Source organism: Spodoptera frugiperda, chromosome 16 (genome assembly GCF_023101765.2).
Source record: "Spodoptera frugiperda isolate SF20-4 chromosome 16, AGI-APGP_CSIRO_Sfru_2.0, whole genome shotgun sequence".
Classification (NCBI taxonomy): domain Eukaryota; kingdom Metazoa; phylum Arthropoda; class Insecta; order Lepidoptera; family Noctuidae; genus Spodoptera; species Spodoptera frugiperda.
The window spans coordinates 7705503-7723509 of record NC_064227.1 but is presented as its reverse complement, the minus strand read 5'-3'; the positions used below and the strand labels follow the sequence as shown (position 1 = coordinate 7723509).

Sequence of the window (18007 nt, the reverse complement as noted above, 5' to 3'; positions counted from 1 at the left end):
GGTTACCGGGGCTCCGGCTCGAAAAGCAGGTGTAGGAACGGGATGGTTTTTAGTCAGCAAGAGTCAGACACACCCTCTCACCTCACACAAGGCGGGAAAAGTCAATGGATGATTTTCCCCCTCAAAAACATACAGAGAACCGGCATGAAATTAAGGAGAACCATCACTAAATGCTGGCAACGTACTCGTGACTCCTCATACGTTGCCAATGGGTGACGCCTATTACAGACCATCAGTTTATCCGTCTTCTGTCTGGGGGACAATCCCGTAAAAAAACTTTCTTAGCCTGACCTTAAGCACTTTGATATCCCTTAAGCATATAAGTCTATGTATCCATGAGTGACACTAAATGAAGAGTGAGCAAATAGCATAGAAGTAGAAGTAGAAGTAACAAGAGATAGTTCCACCAGATCAGATGTACTGGGCGAAGTGTATCCAGTAGATGGCGTTGAGCACTGAGAAGAGGAGAGGGAAGAAGACGCGGGAGAACCGGTCGATGCTGATCGCTCTCATCTTGGCTTTGGCTGCTTCTGCTGCATCCTGGAATGGAGATGGAACTGCTGTAGTTAGGGCCAAAATAATTTATTTCAATTCGACCAATAAAGCACAATCTCGCCTGGTGGTAACCGATGATGTGGCCGACTTTTGAAAGTCAAACAAAATGTTTAATCAGCTTCTGCCAAGGTCTTCGCCCGCGTTCCCGTGAGATAAAAAGTATCCTATGTGTTATTCCATACCATAATCTACCCCTGTTCCAAATTTCATCCCGATCTCTTCAGCCGTTTGGAGTTGATTGAGTAACAAACATACACATACACTCACAATGACTTGTTTGAGTATTAAACATACACATTTTTGCATTTATAAGTAATATTAGTAAGACTAATAAGAGAAAAGAGTTAGTCCCCCATTGAAAATATTTGCTCGTTTCAAAACATTATAGATTCCTATGAAGAGGAACGAACAAGAAACTCGTACTAGGATTCTACTCAATCTGTTAGTTATGACTAACCTTGACTTTAGCACCGTCTCCCAAAACGATGTTCACCAGGCAATACTCCATTAGAGCCATGAACACAAATCTGAAATGAATAAATTAATTCGTGAGAAGTTCAAGGTTCAAGGATTTTTTAGGTTGCGTATTCCTTTTTAATCAGGTTTAATATTTAGATTTTTACATTCAGTAAAAAAACCAAAATTATTATGTAGGTACTTTAAAATTGCTGTAGCTACAGTAATGAACTCGCAAAAGGTCATGAAAAAACTACTGCATCAAGTGTCAGTACTTTAAGTTTGATAATTATGACCATGTCAAGATGCTACAAAATTGATATTTATTGAGGCCTATAAATACTTACACAGTACAGACAGACATGAAAGCATCGACAGCCTTCAGATAGGAGACAGGTGGCAGCTGTGCCTGCGACTTGGCATGCTGTGTGGATAGCGTGAGGAGTGACGTCACGCCCAGGGTGACTCGCGCTGGTGCAGCGTCCGGCTTGATCCAGAATGAGACCCACTGTAAGATGAAAGTACATGTAATGTATTAAGCAAGCAAGTAAGGAAGAAATTCACTGACAGACAATTCAAAAGGGCTTAAATAAGGATTAATTGAAATAAATGCTTTGACTTTGACTTCTGAAGTATAATAACAGGCAAGTGATAGAAAAGATCAAAGCATCTTCCATGGCTCCGTAGAGGTCTAAGGCCACCAGCTACTCTTTTCCGTAGGCATTTTAAGGGCTGATTAAGGGACTCCACATTTCACAGAGACCAGCAACTCTCTTTCATAAACCTGAACATTTTAAACTGCGATTTCGTATCCAGCTGCCAAGCATCAAGATTTATAATAAACCAACCCTTTTGACCCTCTTATGTTGGAGTGGAGGACACTCATAGTTCAGCAGTAGACAGATGCGTTCTGCGTTGATTTGAATTTTGTGGCTATTAAAGCGATAATTCTTTACACCTATTTGGGCTATTTTATTTGTATTAGTTCACCCCTGAATGTCGCAGATTGAACTTACAGACATGATGACGATCAAACAAGTTGGTATGTATGTATTGAAGAGATGGTATCCCAGACGTCGCTTCAGCTTGAAGATCACCTCCAGGCAGGTGAAGTTACCTGGAACAAGATCATAGGATCCGATCAGTCTTTGGAAATCTTCCCAAGTTTGGGAGAGCCATGCTTCGGCACGAATGGGCCGGCTCGACCGGAGTCACCACGGCCTCACAGAAAACCGACGTGAAACAACGCTTGCGTTGTGTTTCGTTGTGTGAGTGAGGTTACCGGAGGCCCAATTCCCCCCTTCCCAATCTTCCCCATCCTCATTCCCGAACAACAACCCTTAAATTCCTAACTCCCAAAAAGCCGGTAACGCACTTGTAAATCCTCTGGTGTTTCAAGTGTACATGGACGGTGGCGATTGCTTACCATCAGGTAATACGTCTGCTCGATTACCGGCACGTCTCATAAAAAAAAATATCAGGGGGCATGGGCATCGGCATGGGGCATATGGGGTGAGTAAGTATATGTTAATCAACTAGCTACTAGCCATTACTAACAGACAAGGAAAAAGCATTGTTTCGAAGAATAGCGTATGACAGCGAATTAATAGCATATGAACTGAAAATGAAGCGCACAGTTGTGGCCTGCCAACCATCTATGTGATGGGGATTTGAACATTCATCAAGTTTGACGTAAAGGTTAGACAGTTTTTTCACCATCAAATGTTCATCAAGACCTCGTTGTCAATCAATCACTGGAATGCACCGCATTGTGTAGACGACACTAGGTGTAGATAGTTACAATCAATACCTAGATAGACATATACATATTAGGTAGATCTTTAACCAAGTACCTACATATTTAAAATGGAATGAGACAAATCTTATGTCAATTAATTTTGTACTCAGTAAGGAACTATTACCGACGTCTAAACGATAACTGATAAAGTGAGCTTATGTTTCATAGAGATCAGCAAGTTTTTATTTAAAAAATCTTTTTTTGAAGTGAGGTTTATTGACTGCAAGTTTTAATTTACAAAGTATTTGTGATATTTTCATATAGACCATTCTTTTGTTGTAGGAGAGATATGCCTCGACACGAATGGAATAAAAACCCAATCTATGGGATTAACTGACCTCACTGCAAAGCAAGTTGTCCCGTTAGTTTTGACATATTGTAGTTACATTGTTCCTACATATATATACATTAGATAAATAGTGTATCAGAGAAATTGTAAAAAACTTCTTTTTTAAAAGAGTAACGATGGAGTTTCTTGCTCGTTCTTCTCCATTCGAAGCTACACTTTGGAACGAGCGCCTAGCTTCGACTGACAGACAGACTGACGGACAATTCAATTTGACGTTTCAAAAGTGCCTTATTTAGGATTAATTGAAATAAATGCTTTGACTTTGACTTTGACTTTGCAACACTTTACGACTTTAGCTATTAAACCAACATTATCACGAGACAAATAGAGAATTTGTAGGTCGACGGAGAATCAGACTTTTTAAATCCTTTACAAACTCAATATCGTATTGTTTGCAGATTATTTAGAGGGAACTAGGTCGCCTATAGGATTAGGAACGTTGCCTAAATAACTGACAAATGATGTATTGTGGATTAATACCTACTGTTATCTTTTAATCCTTTGATAATTGCTGTTAATTAAGGCATAAACATCGGTTATCTAAGTAATTCTTTGGGTTTTTTGCAGTGAAGAGAATATTTTTTGTTTCTTTTGAATTTTGAACAGAAGTCTGGAGGTAAATGACCTTCAATTCTCACTTATGTATTATTATTTTATGAGATAATACGGTACACAAGGTGTATTACGTGATGGTAAACAATCAGCGCCGCCCATGAACACCCGAAACATTAGAGGCGTTGCAAATGCGTAGCCAGTCTTTTGGGGGATTAAGTATTTAAGGATTTGGGGATTGGAAAGGGGGTAATAGGGCCGCCGGTAACCTAACTACTGGCTATGGTCACATCATCATGTGGTCACGTCATGTGGACATCCACAAATTTTCTATTTGTCTCGGTAAAGTCGGAAAGTGTTGCTTTGCAGGGAAGTCAGTTAACAGTATTTTGCTATAACTCTTTAACATATTATATGATTAGCCATTTACTGTTAGTTTGACTAGTAACGTAAAGTGTTTATGTTTAAGTTTAACTTCTAATCTGTCGGTTATGAGACACACTAGAAAACACATTGTGTCTCACGTAGATCTGCACTCTTGTCTAAATAAACAATCAAAACTGACCTGTAGAATACACCTGGGTGCAGTCAGCAGTGGTGTTCTGCACCAGCTCCAGCTGAGGCAGCTCGATGTTCTCGTCCACCACCAGGGGAACGTCAGGGTCCCACTGGAAGATCAGGTCGTCTGTCGTGTGGGACACTGGGGAGAGCATGGTGGGGTATTCAAGTATTTATTGCATCCATAATGTACACAGGTGTTAGAAAATACAGTATTTAGTCACAATTATATTATGGACCCTGTCGGGCACAGCAAAATATAAAATTCGTAGGTATTTAAAAACGTACGAAGAAAAGGTAAGCTTCAAATGTCCTATTGGTCAAAATAGGCTATGGTTGAACATTTTCTTTTAGGTACTTATATCGTATAACTTTTATGTGACGTTTCTTGAGTAGTTTTAAGAAGTTCGCCATCTATGTATGTAAAGCAAATATTTTTTGTCGTCACGCCTTTTATTTCCGAAGTCGTAGGCAGAGGTGAACGTTACGGTACCTAATGCTACTGTACACCCACTTTTCACAATTTGTGTAATAAGTCCTATCTAATTGGAGGTAAGGCTATTGCCACAATTCTTGACTCCGTGCTACTACATAGAAATTTTCTAAAAACTGAATAAGTCCCAGTAATACTCTACCCGACCGGGGAATCGAACCCGAGACCCCTTGCTCGGCAGTCGCACTTACGACCACTCGGCCAATGAGGCAGTCCAGTAAAATATTCCATCACAATTAATATCTACAACAAATCATGAGACTGTAATTATTTTACGACACTCATTTCAGTGCTCCAAAACTCAGAAGTATGTGCTTCAGTAAATTATGAAATTCAGTCCCGAAAACCTTTAATTAAAATATTTCCCTTATTTTCCGTTACAGTCGAAAAAACCTGAAAATTTTTCGTCAGTTCCATCCTTCAGTTACGTCAAAGGGGTTTGCTGTAATTATTTCAGTTCATCTCTCTCTTTACTTCATTAGAACCGTCACTGAAGCTTTCAGGAAAATGAAAATGTGAAAACTAGGCTGCAGTTTTCATTACAGAGACTTTGTAACTAGTTTTTTCCAGGTTATTTCGATGTTCCGATATTAGGATTCGTTTTGAAGGTATATGATGAAAAACTGAGCTGGAGATCTAGATTTGTGGAGTTATGGTCTGGGTTTTATATTCGTGGTTGCTTCAAATAAGAACACATCTATACTTATAATAAATCTGTAGAGAGGTCAATTCTGTACATGAAATATATTTCCAAAATAACTATCAGCGGGTGATTAGTGATCGATACTGACGCCAAAAATGCAATCAGAAAATTTTTTGTCTGTCTGTCTGTCTGTCTGTCTGTATGTTCTTTATAGAAACAAAAACCACTCGACAGATTTCAACGAAACTTGGTACAATTGTTCTTGGCAGGTTTAGTATACATTTCATCACGCTACGATCAATAGGAGCGGAGCAGTGATGGGAAATGTTGGGAAAACAGGAGAACTTACTCCATTTTTAAGCTTCCGTCGCGTGTGCAGCCTTAATGGTTAAAGCTACACAGAAATAATGTATGACGGAAATGTTCTCCTTAAAATTGTTTAAAAAAATATTCCACAACAGCAAATGTCTATCTTTTATGGTTGACTCACAATAACACATATAACTCCCGATAGCTTAGCATTTCGGAGCTTTCTGATTATATTTGTCTACTCTTACGTTTATAACACTCTCATTCATCCCTATTAAAAAAATGTTAACATTATTACCTACCGCGTATAGTAAATATATAGTAAATAGTTGAAAACTAGAAATGTCTCGATTTACATTTAATGGTTACCTAACCCATATCTTAGCAATTGTTTTCGGAACAAAATGAATTACTAAGGAATAGTTTAAGTAACTATTAAACGTCTCTGACTGCGGCATTTAGACATTAACAAAATGAATTCATAGGTATACCTAATGTAAACTTATAAGGAAGTTTATTTTATAAGGTGATATTTTAGGAACAGTGATAGTTAATCTAATCAACTAATCACACACATGATCAAGAGTCATTATCCCCATCAGATCTATAGTGTTGACGGGCAAAGTCATCAAGATCATCTATTTATAGTCTCCAACTCCTGATCGAGATTGGAACGAGCTGACTGGCTTCAGAGCCGACAAGCCCTCTCACCCCTCTTGGCCCACATTTTACAAGACACTCCAAGCGATAATTTTCTGTATCACGCGACAAACTTTACTCTGGTTTCAAGTAGCTCTTAGCTTGAGTATGGGTCTGTAAAGAGTTTCTCGTGGTAGGGGATTTTGTTTGTGTTGTGATGCGGTTTTGATAGTTAATGGTTGAGGTTGCGGTTTGATGTCAGGGAAGTTTTATTGTAGTTGAAAGAATTTGATAAAATATCACATCTGTTTTTGGCAAAAATGTTGGCGTGATTTACCTACTTATTATGTTTTATAATTAAGAAGAGAAAACTTAGATCTATAATAAACCGTGTATTATTTGGGATTCTACACACCGTCTTTGGCTGCCGCGCAACGTGTAGCGGGTTCGATTCCCGCACGGAACAAATCTTGGTGTCATCTTCAAATAGTTGTTTCGGGTTTGGGTGACATGTGTACGGGAACTTGTATGTTTGTAAACACACACAAGATACAGGAGAAAAGCCTAGTGTGGGGCAACATTTATTTTAAAGAATAAAGAATATCGATGTGATATTAGAGTTGCAGTTGATCAATACCTACAGTTTAAAAAAAACTACAGTTTTCAATGGTGCAAATTTCTAAATAGAAAATTCAAAGTCAATGTCATTTCTTAATACTTATTCGTCCTGGGATTTGAACCCAAGGACCAGATGACCGAGACCTTACATAATATAACTAAATACCAATAACAATAACTAATCGACCAAAACGTCAACACGCAAACGAAACATTAGGTAAGGCACTTTAGTAAACTGCATTCTAAAAGACTCTCAATAATATAATCGATTAATTTGTTCCGATATTATCTAGCCCTTGAACATCCACTTTTATTTGAGGCCAAATACCAATAGATTCGTAATAGAAAATCAATGAATACTTATCCTAAGTACCGAAAAAAACTCTTACGTGACCTATGAATTCATTTTGCTTGGAATTTGCCTACTAGACATTTTTACATTTTAAATTTCTTACAAAAAATGACAAAATTCTCTATCTCTTTGAATTTCTTACGATTTAAAATGACAATATGAGGTTTTAAAGTAGATTATTACGGCTACATATTTGGGCCTTTTATAAAGTGTGAAAGCTAACGAAAAAAGGTGGTACGTATTGATAAAACGAACCACTTGGAGCAATAGATAATATGGCACTAAAATTGTAGGATCAAAGATGTGGTAGCTACACAAGTTTGAAGAGTCATCATTTTCATACATTTGTTGCTGCGGACTAACTAGCAGGTATATCGGGGCTCCGGTTCGAAAAGCAGGAGTAGGAATGGAGTGGTTTTTAGTCAGTAAGAGGCTGACACTCCCTCTTGCCTCGCTCAAGGCGGAAGAAGTCATTGGATGATTTTACACTCTTAAGAAAAAAGCTGCTGGGAAACGCAAAATAATGATCGATATTGCTAGAACTAAATATCTGAGGCAATTGTGATTATAATGTAAAAAGATCCACCACAAAAATCTCCTTTGATCAGAGGAAGTTCACAAAGAATTTCGCGGTGAATGTGTTCAATCGTAAAACGTCACCACCATAAACCTCGCGTACCTAGTTACAATCGAATAGTTTGCCAATCAGTTAATTAATGAAGCTACATGCCTCATAGTTAACAAGCTAGAAACTTGCTGTACCTACTAAGTCCCATAGGTAACGTAACGTCACGCCTTTTTATCCCTAAAGGGGTAAGCAGAGGTGCACATTACGGCACGTTATGCCACTGTTACTGTACTGATATGTTACAGTTTACAATCACTTTCCACCATTTGCGTTATAAGTCCCATGTAATAGGGGGTGATCCTATTACCATATATTGTGCACAATTCCAGACTTCGTACTAGTAGTGAGAAATTTTCGAAACACTGAAAAATGCCCAACAGTATATTGCCCGACCCGGGAATCGAACCCGAGACCCCTTGGTCGGCAGTCGGACTTACAAGATTCTTTTAATCAAAATTATCTTACTAACAAGCTACTTCCGCGAGGTTTCATCCGCTGCTCGGCTGCTATTGATCGTAACGTGATGTCGCACAGCTTCCTCGATAATTGGAGTAATCATCTTCCTAATTAAAATGATCTTTATTAGTAGCCCGAAATCACATCCGGGAATGCGGACTGCCTCGTAGGTTACCGAGGCTCTGGATTGAAAAACAGGAGTAGGAACGGAGTGGTTTTCAGTCAGTAAGAGTCTGACACTTCCTCTCACTTCACCCAAGGCGGGAGAAGACATTGGATGATTTTCCCATCACATAAAAAGCCCGAAATCAGAGACAAAGGGACATGTAGAGAGCTCTCTAGCTAAACGCCCTCAAAGTTAAACAAACAAAAACTTCAAATGTAACTGTCACTTTTAAAACAAAATAAGAAACAGCAAATAATTGCGTCACTAAATACCTTGAAGCAGGACCTCATTAAAATGAAGATGAAACAAAGGATCCTCTACCATTTGAAGATATCTTCCAAGTGTCTGATGATTGTCAGCTTTGAGTGTGAAATAAAAACGGTTTCGTTTATCACTATAGGGTCATTTGTTACCTAGGTATGATCAAAATAGAAGAATACCTACTCAAAATAAAGTTGAAGTCTCTCTGACACCCCTGTTTGCGTAGTCACAAGTGGTTGTGTCACGCAAGGAGTCTGGGAATTCGAATCCGAGGTCGGATTATTTTCACCAAAATTTTGAAACTAGTTCTATAAGTATACAATTTTTATTTTGTACTTGAGTGGTTAAACGACCACCAGGCGAGATAGCGGCCAAACGTTGACCCATCAAAATATATGTAAAAAAACTAATATCAAAGCTAAGTCGAATAACTAACTTTAATCTCTCGGCTAAGTTGAATAGATACACCTATTATTGCTAACCGCAACGCAACTGTTACAAACCTAAAACACTACCTGATCAAAAACGTGATAAAAACATGGAAAATACTCCATCACATAAAGATGAAAGCTGTCAGACAAAATGTCAAACATAGATTATAATTAGAAGGTAGAGAGGCTGTGTCGACGCTTTGCGAGAGCCACTCGGCCACAATGACTGTATAACGAGCTGGCTCGAGCACCCTCGAAGATATTTTTATGGTTAGACGAAGTTTAAGTCTATAGGTTGAGACTTTGCGGTTAAATTTTCTTTTTGGTTTGGATTTTTTGGGATTATTGCTATGTGGAAGGGTCGCCATGCAATGTGGAGACTTAGGGTTAAGCGTCCACAGGCCCGCATCGTACGCGTCGCACGCATCGTACGCATTACGTAAGACGTCATCACCACACATCGCATGTAGGCATTGCTGATGATGCGGTCCGTACGATGCGGATTAGTGGACGCAGTTGTATGAGTTTCTATACAAGGCAAACTAAAATCCGTTGCGTGCGGTGCGTACGATGCGGGCCTGTAGACGCGTACCTTTAGGGAGCGTAATGAGGAGATGTGTTGTTCTTATGAATACCTTTAATTAAGTGTCTTATGCAACTAACTTACGCTACTTATTAGGGCGAGGTGTCACACACACTACTACAGTATATTTGACGTCTCGTGTTTGGTATAATATAAAGTAAAATGTAACAAAAAACATGGTTATTAGTAACTTAAAGTTATTTGGCTATCGGAGTTTTAAGTATTACATTTTAATTTGCTTGAAGTTCAACTTATTTAAACATATTAAGACTCTTTAAAGCACAGGACTATTTTGTAGTTATACCCATAGAAAGTCGCGTAATAATATGAGGAAAGACAATTTTCCCTAAAAAGTACCTACGCATAGTTAGCAAGCCATACTTATGAATTGTTAAAGCCTGATCGCAAGACACCCGGGGACGAATACAGACACTTAGTACAAGTTTCTAATAAACCAACCAATCAGTACCCTTAATACGAGTGTGCTTTTCGTTGAACGAAAACGAAACGAGAGCGTGTTCAGCGCTTTGATTGGTCGGTTTATTTGCGCCGACCAATCAGAGCACGGGCAGAGAGCGCCGAGCGCGCTCTCGTTTCGCTTACGTTTAACCAAACAAATCTCATACTAAGAATGGTATATGTTGCCAATGTGTGACGATCAACACATTCACTTAAAAATTATCTACAAGGTTACAACTCACAGCTCTCCATCTGCAGCTTACACTCCTGCGTATCATGAGGGTATATCAGGAAGTTCATGGCACAGGACAGCCGCAGCGTCAGTTTCACCATGTAGAGGATCGTCTTCTCCTTGGAGAGCCACACGTAGTGGTTGGGAATGGTCATCGTCTGAAACGTCACTGACTTCGCGTTCTTGAAGAAGGAGTCTGGTCTCCACATGTGCTTCAGCCAGTCTACCTCTAGGAGCCTGGAAGAGTGTGACTTCTTAGTAAGAATGTTGAACTACATATAAGTTTTAGTTAGCCCCAAAAACAGAGAGGAGTGGAAGGTGTCTAGGAAGGCCTTTGCCTTGCAGTGAGACGATTATGGCTGAAATCTAAATAAAAAAAATGTTTAGATCCAATCCATAGTCTCCGGATTAGACGATTTTCATTTTAAAATATTCTTTATAATAACTATCATGAAATATACTATTTTTCTTGATTTCAAACTGATTGTCAGTGTCCGAATTCTTTATCTTTATGAATATTTTTTTGATAAGAGTTGAAGTGTTTATGCAGTATATGCAGGGTGAGTTACCTGTACTCCGTAGTCATATTCTCTGGTAACCTTAAGCGATGGTCTTTCCACGTCTGAGCGAAGAATATGTCAGCTGCGTATGTCTAAAACAAATTGGTATCAAAGTGTTAGACAGATAACCATAGGATCAATAATTTCGTCGGTAGATAAATCTCAAAAACTCAATACGTACTAGATTTAAGAAATCACCAAAATAGTTTTTAAGTGTGGGAGAGTCATACTTCGGCACGAATGGGCCGGCTCGACCGGAGTGATACCACGGCCTCACAGAAACCAACATGAAACAACGCTTGCATTGTGTTTCGTTGTGTTTGTGAGGTAGCCGGAAGCCCAATTACTCTCCTTCCAAATTTCCGATTCCCCAATAATCCTTAAATTCCTAAACCGCAAAAGGCCAGCATCAGGTGATCCGGTTATACCATAAAAAAGAACTCTTATTCAATAAAAAGTATACATATCATTAAAAGTTTTTAAAGTAGGTAACAATAATTTCGCCTCCTGTTGATCTGATTGAACCGCCTCAAGTCAAATGGATGTATAGATACATAACTTTGTGTTTTGGTAGGATTTCCTGAGTCAACCATAAAAGTTTTTATAAACTTTGAATGATAAAAAATATTGTTATGTTCGTTACGCTCTTCTTTTTTATGACCATTCATATTAAGAATCATGTGATTGAAAATAATTTCCAGTTTGACTTCTTCTTATGTAAAAGTATCTTCATAAAGGCCTGGAGAATTATCTTTATAAGCAGTGGCATAGCGTGGCTTGCGGGTCCCGGATAAAAATTTTGTTTGAGGTCCCTTTCTTACGGGGGCAAATCCTCAAACAGAGGACTCATAGGATGCTATAACAGCGAACCTATGCTTGAGGGCCCTAATTAAATGCAACCCTACCCTAAGTGAAATGTTGCCCATGGAGCCGATTGCCCAGTCACTGCGCCAACATGCACAAAAAAAAATTGATCTAATTTGGTGTAGTGACCTATGAAATTAATAAAAAAAAAACTATTAAGATTATTTTTAGCTTACCATGGAAGTTTCATCAATAGAATCCAGCCCCATGACGGTGACGTGGAAGTTGACGATGGTGGGCTGGTCGTTGATCTTCGGAGGCCTCATCTTGTCGTACAGTCTCGGATCCTCAGGCAACAGGTCTTGGAAGGTCAGGAGAGTGGATCTGGTGAATAAGAGACTGTAATTAGAGGATTTATTTTCATTTAGGTAGAAGTTTTGAAGTGTGGGAGAGCCATGCCTCGGCACGAATGGATCGGCTCGACCGGAGTAACACCACGGGCTCAAAGAAAACTGACGTGAAACAACGCTAGCGTTGTGTTTCGTTGTGTGAGTGAGGTTACCGGAGGCCCAATTACACCTTTCCAATCTTGCCTTCACTTGATTTGACTGCCTCGTTGGACGAGGGGTCGCTAGTGCGACTGCCGGACAAGAGGTATCGGGTTCGATTTCTGAATCTGGAATTGTGGCCAGTATATGGCAATAGGCTCACCCCCTATTACATGCTACTTATAACACAAATGATGAAAAGTGGAGTATATGGTATAGCGGCATTACGTGCCGTAATGTGCACCTCTGCCTACCCTTTTGGGGATGAAAGGCGTGACGTTATTGTTGTATAAACACAAAATAAACCAATACTATCTAAATAAGCCCCAACTTCAATCGAAAACGGTCGTATCCACAAATTTAAAACCCCTAAATGACATAAACAATGTGACAAACTCACAGAGGTCCAAAAATACCCGCACGTCAATAATAATAGCCCTCGGAAAGATTGCTCGGGACTCCTGAAATACCTTTTTTTACCACAAAACGTTCAACGTCCCCGTAATTTCAGCAAACAATCATATTTATGAAACAATCGGCATAATGCTTGCAGTGCCTTTATTCCTCCCGTTTGCCATATGGCTCACGACATTTTACTTTTTATAATGCACGGTTTTTGGACAATGCCGCCCCAAAGGTACGGATGAAAGGGGAAGGGATGAGTAAATACCGACTTAAGGGCCGTGTAGATAGGTATCTATGTACCTATCAATGGTAGCTTCTAAGGTTTTTATTGTTATAAACGGATTGTTATTGGTATTGGGTGATTTTTTGTATTTGTATCCTGTCTTGATAATTGAGTTTGTAACCGCGATTTTGAGTCGGACAAAGTATTTGCTGTGCCCGACAGGGTCCGTCATTGTGACTTAGTGGTGTATTTCCACCACCTGTGTACATTATGGATGTAATAAATACTTAGTTTTATCGCCCAAGTACGAGTATACTTTGTGATTGATAATCTGAAATAGTGCTTAGTGTAGGTATGGCGAAAAACTCTTTTCTTTCGACGTTATTTTGTCTTTATATTGCACCTAACTTTCGTGAGACGTACTAGATTAATTATTTTATTTTTCGGCTTTACTCACGCGAGTGAAGCAACGCGACAGTCACCACGTCTTGTGTCGCGCTGCTCATGAATATAAGCCTCTATAAGTCGAGTTGTTAAACATTTACGTGAGTAAACCGACAAACATAATAATTCATTATTTTGCCTTGATGGACAAAGAAGAATACTGTAGGTGGACCAATTTCAAAAAGTCATTTTGGATAATTATTATTATCGAAAGCTTCTTATGAATTGAATTTGTCTTCCTCCCATTATTTTGTCGAAAGCCAATGCTTTAATTATATTCGCTGTGTGTGATATAACTAGCGGAGAGCCTTATTTTTAAAATTGACGAGAATGACAAGAATGAAATTTGCCAAATTGTTCCAGCCGTTCTCGAGTTTTAGCCAGACTAACGAACAGCAATTGATTTTTATATTTATATGAAATGGATCTACGTTTGGCCACTATCTCGCCTAGTGATAGTGGCAACTGGCAGCTGATGATGCAGCCGTGGATGAAGCACTCCTGTTCATAAGCAAAGTGAGCAAAACTGTCTATAAGACGTTTATGCTTTTATATTTTTTTATTGAAATGACCAGTCCAGTTCCTTTTCTTTATAATAAGGTTTGCCATAATCTTCAAATCTTCAAGAAAACTACAAAGTTTTCGGCAATTTTCTGTTATATTTGAAGTACCATATCTGTTCTTACTGAACACTCGCGGGAAGTGTGGAGTAGTAGTAAATAGTAGTACCTAAGTATTTTGTTCCGCCGGCTGACAACTAGTGACACGATCTTCATTTCCAAAAAAATTGTTAAGTATTAAAGATTAACTTAATAAACGAATATTATATGAAAATTACAGCCACGTTTTTGGTGCCAACGTTTCTCTTAAACATGATGTCTTAATCTTAAACATGATGTTCGATTTCCGGGTTGACCAAAGTCAATGATTCGCCCTGGGTATCGAACCTGTACATTCTAAGCAGATAGGCAGCTTAGCTACTGAATGGGGTCATTTGAAAACTGTTCAGTAAGACATTTTATTAAATATAAGCACAAAGAATAAAAATTTAAGCCCCCGTCTCGAGGCTTAAGCTTCTGTGACCATTTCACCGGAAAATTACAGCTAAAAGAAAAACCGAGGGAACTAAAATGGTGAGAAAAATTCTAGATAATAAGAACTTAAATTAATTAAAAGTTATACCGGTAACATCGGGTTTCTTTGACCCTAGGAGGTAACTTTGACCCACATTCTACAACCAATAGGAATCCAGAACAAAACGTATATTAGTTTTTCATTGGTCTAAAAGTTTGGGTCAAAGTTACCCTCTAGGGTCAAAGAAACCCGATGTTACGGTACTAAGTTACTTACTGAGCATAGCAGAGGTCTGTCGCTCCTAACCACAGACGAAGGAGCACAGTTGTGACCCACAACAATTTCTCAGCCGCCATTTTGTTTTAGGTATTTAAAATATCCGTTTAATTTAATTTACCGTCCCATTATTCAAGTCATCTATTTTAACAATGATATTATTAATATTATTAATTAAAAACAAATCAATGTTTTATTATCTACATTATATTTTATTTAGTTTATTTCGCTTTACCGTTCGAATATCTAAAAACATAACTATTTTAAGTTTTCGTCAAAACAAATAATCTATCTTTCATTATTAATTAATTAACATTGAGCATATTGTTTTACATACAATTTAATTTACAAAATAACTTTTACTAAAGCCTTTTACTAATACGTAATAAACAAAAGCTATTTTTTTTTCTCACGACACGACATAAAACCGCGCGAATTTTGACAGGTGTCGTGAAACCGCGGGAAACGTAATGACGGATCCGCGGGAAAAATAACGCGATGACCATCGGATGCGTTTTAAACTTTGTGACATGCGCATTGATATTTCCATATTTGATGGATTGCGTGCATTGTGCATTGCTGGTTTTGTTGCGAGGTGGTTAAAGCGAATGTGAAGGGAGACGGCAATGTATGCGATATTCTTATTTTAATCTGTGCTATAACTTCGGATGCCTTGGTGATTTTTAAATCAAGTACTGTTGTAAAACAGGTCGCTTTTGTCTAGGTATTTTATTTCGTGTCTTTTGAAACAAATATGGAACCTTTTATTCATAATCGTACTTGTAATTGACGATGTCATGAGGGTTGTTGGGGATCGTGTCACGTGTTCGAATCCCGCATCACGTAAAATTGCTGATATGGGTACTTTTCGTTAGTTAACCGTAAATGTGGGTATGATGACGATAGTTTAGTAGACCGATTGGATAAATAGGGTAGGTGACTAATTTAAAGTCCGTCTTGTAGATCGCCTCATTTAAAATATTAGACACGTACCTAAGGTTACGTTTTTAATTTTCATACTCCGTCATCATACCTATTCAACCCTTTGTAATCTAAACCACCGTCACGTCGCTTAGAACACGTTAAGCCGTTATACAGCAATAAATCAAATTAATTATCTCACAAAGAGTCTAATGCTTGCACTTCATACCACCAATAGGTTTTGCTCCATGCTCTATATTGATAAATCAGTCTACTGAGCAAACTAAATAGTTGGTAAGACTCCAGAAGAAACAAGCTGAAGAGCAAACCTCGAGTTCCATCTTCCATGTAAATCTGCAACCTGATAAATTCTCCCCGCAAAATTACGATATTGAAAAAATAAATCGATATTACCTACTTATTACGTAATACAGCTGACGATTCGCTGGCATTCGGGGGTGGGCAGGAGGGGCGGTCGACAGCACTTGAGCACGATGCGGTCAAACGCTACTCTCACCGTATTTGCTTGTCACTTTCATAGAGCTGTTAATACCATCATTAGAACTTAAAACGAGATATTTACCATGTTTATTTGTTTTTGTTTTGTTTGAGTTTCCGATATTTCGGTACTGTTGCAAGCGCTATGATTATGGATACAAAAATAAATAAACATGGTAAATATCCCGTTTTATTTTCTAATGATAGTACTAATGACCATCAGTTTAAAAGCTGTTTTTAATTTTACGCATTTTGTTTTTCTCACTTATCATCATAACCACCCACGGAACGAGACAATACACCGCTGGATAATTAATAGGCTTCTTCTACAAAATGAGGTTGCCAAAATAATCGTCCCAAGTTAACATTTGCTAAGTGGTAGAAGATACCTCTTTTAGACGTTTAAGTTTAGCAGAAAGCGCAGCTAAACGGTCTCTGTTAAATGTGTAGTCACAGAGTCCTTTAGTCGGTTCTATGATACCCACAGGACGAATATTATTATGTATGGTGACAAATCATCAAATTATACACACTGTGTTCTAAAATTAATGTTGTAACTAGAGCATTTGGACCCAAAGTTTACCTAATACTCTGGCTGATGCCTGATCCGGAGCTGCGAACTACTTAGCGGGTTTACGGGATGGTTTTTAGTCAGTAAGAGTCTGACACTCCCTGTCGCCTCGGCCAAGGCGGGAGAAGTCCCCCTTAAAAAAAGGTGGTATTATCAACTCTATAGAAACACAGTTGAAGTACCGCTACGTGTTCAAGAAGTAAGCTCCATTGGTCCACGTGCAGCATCGGTGTTCCTCAGCCGACTTCCCGCAGCCACTTGACCGGGACTTGATAGTTCAATACAGCATCACGTATTGGAATTGGCTACAAGACAAGATATCAATCGATAATACCTACTTGATCTACAAATAATATCTTGTTAAGTTTCTTTAAAGATTGTGCACCTAATAAATAAAATAAGTAGTAGCTTCCGTCAGCTGCTTCATCGGCGTTCCCGTGGGATAAAAAGTATCCTATCACCCAAGTCAGCTAAATACAGGTCCAAGTCAGCTCATACTCACGATCTCCGGCCGCCGTAAGTGCACGTCCAGATCCAGACCCGTGCGTGCCTCAAAGAGCCATCAGACCACCACAGATGGGGCTCAGTAGGGCAGATGCCTAATCCGGAACTGCGGACTACCTAGCGGGTTTACCGGAGCTCCGGCTCGAAAAGCAGGAGTAGGAACGGAGTGGTTTTTAGTCAGTAAGAGACTGACACTCCTTCTCGTCTCGCCCAAGGCGGGAGAAGTCGATGGATGATTTTCCACCCTCAAAAAAAAAGTCAGCTCATACTCTGTCTGTTTACCTAATTTCATTCAAATCCGTTCAGTAGTTTCAGCGTTATTTTCATTTGTGTACGTAATTTCAGTATTCTTTACACAAAATACATGTATCAACCTACTGTCCAAGACGGTCTGAGAAATAAAGATATAATTGCACTAAGACGTGAAGAGGTCAGAAACAATTTACCTTTGATCCTTTTTGAGTACGCCATTAAAAAGTCGGGGAAGGGAACCTCAAGGATTGGTCCAACCGTCTAAGTAGTAATGATGGGTAGGTAGGCAGTTCTATAGGTAGCTAAATACATTTGGTATTGAGTGATGAGTCCTGATAAATAAGGTACATTACAAGCGAGTGGATTTAAAAAAATGCCGTCGTGGCATA

General features: G+C 38.8%; 1 protein-coding gene across 2 annotated transcripts; it reads right to left on the bottom strand.

The window, feature by feature from the left end:
• Nucleotides 1-269: 269 nt before the first annotated feature.
• On the bottom strand, nucleotides 270-15195 carry LOC118281892 (glycine receptor subunit alpha-2). 2 transcript variants are annotated; one of them, XM_050699525.1, is made up of 10 exons: nucleotides 15108-15195; nucleotides 14873-15013; nucleotides 12139-12286; nucleotides 11108-11190; nucleotides 10549-10775; nucleotides 4276-4410; nucleotides 2028-2128; nucleotides 1359-1519; nucleotides 1013-1082; nucleotides 270-540 (listed from the first exon to the last, which is right to left on the bottom strand). In XM_050699525.1, the coding sequence occupies exons 2-10, from the start codon at nucleotides 14950-14952 to the stop codon at nucleotides 412-414; spliced, it is 1134 nt and encodes a 377-aa protein (XP_050555482.1). In that variant the 5' UTR covers nucleotides 14953-15013; nucleotides 15108-15195; the 3' UTR covers nucleotides 270-411. The 2 variants fall into 2 exon arrangements, with proteins under 2 accessions (XP_050555482.1, XP_035458558.1); XM_035602665.2 differs by having other exon boundaries at nucleotides 271-540; nucleotides 14873-15195.
• Nucleotides 15196-18007: the final 2812 nt, after the last annotated feature.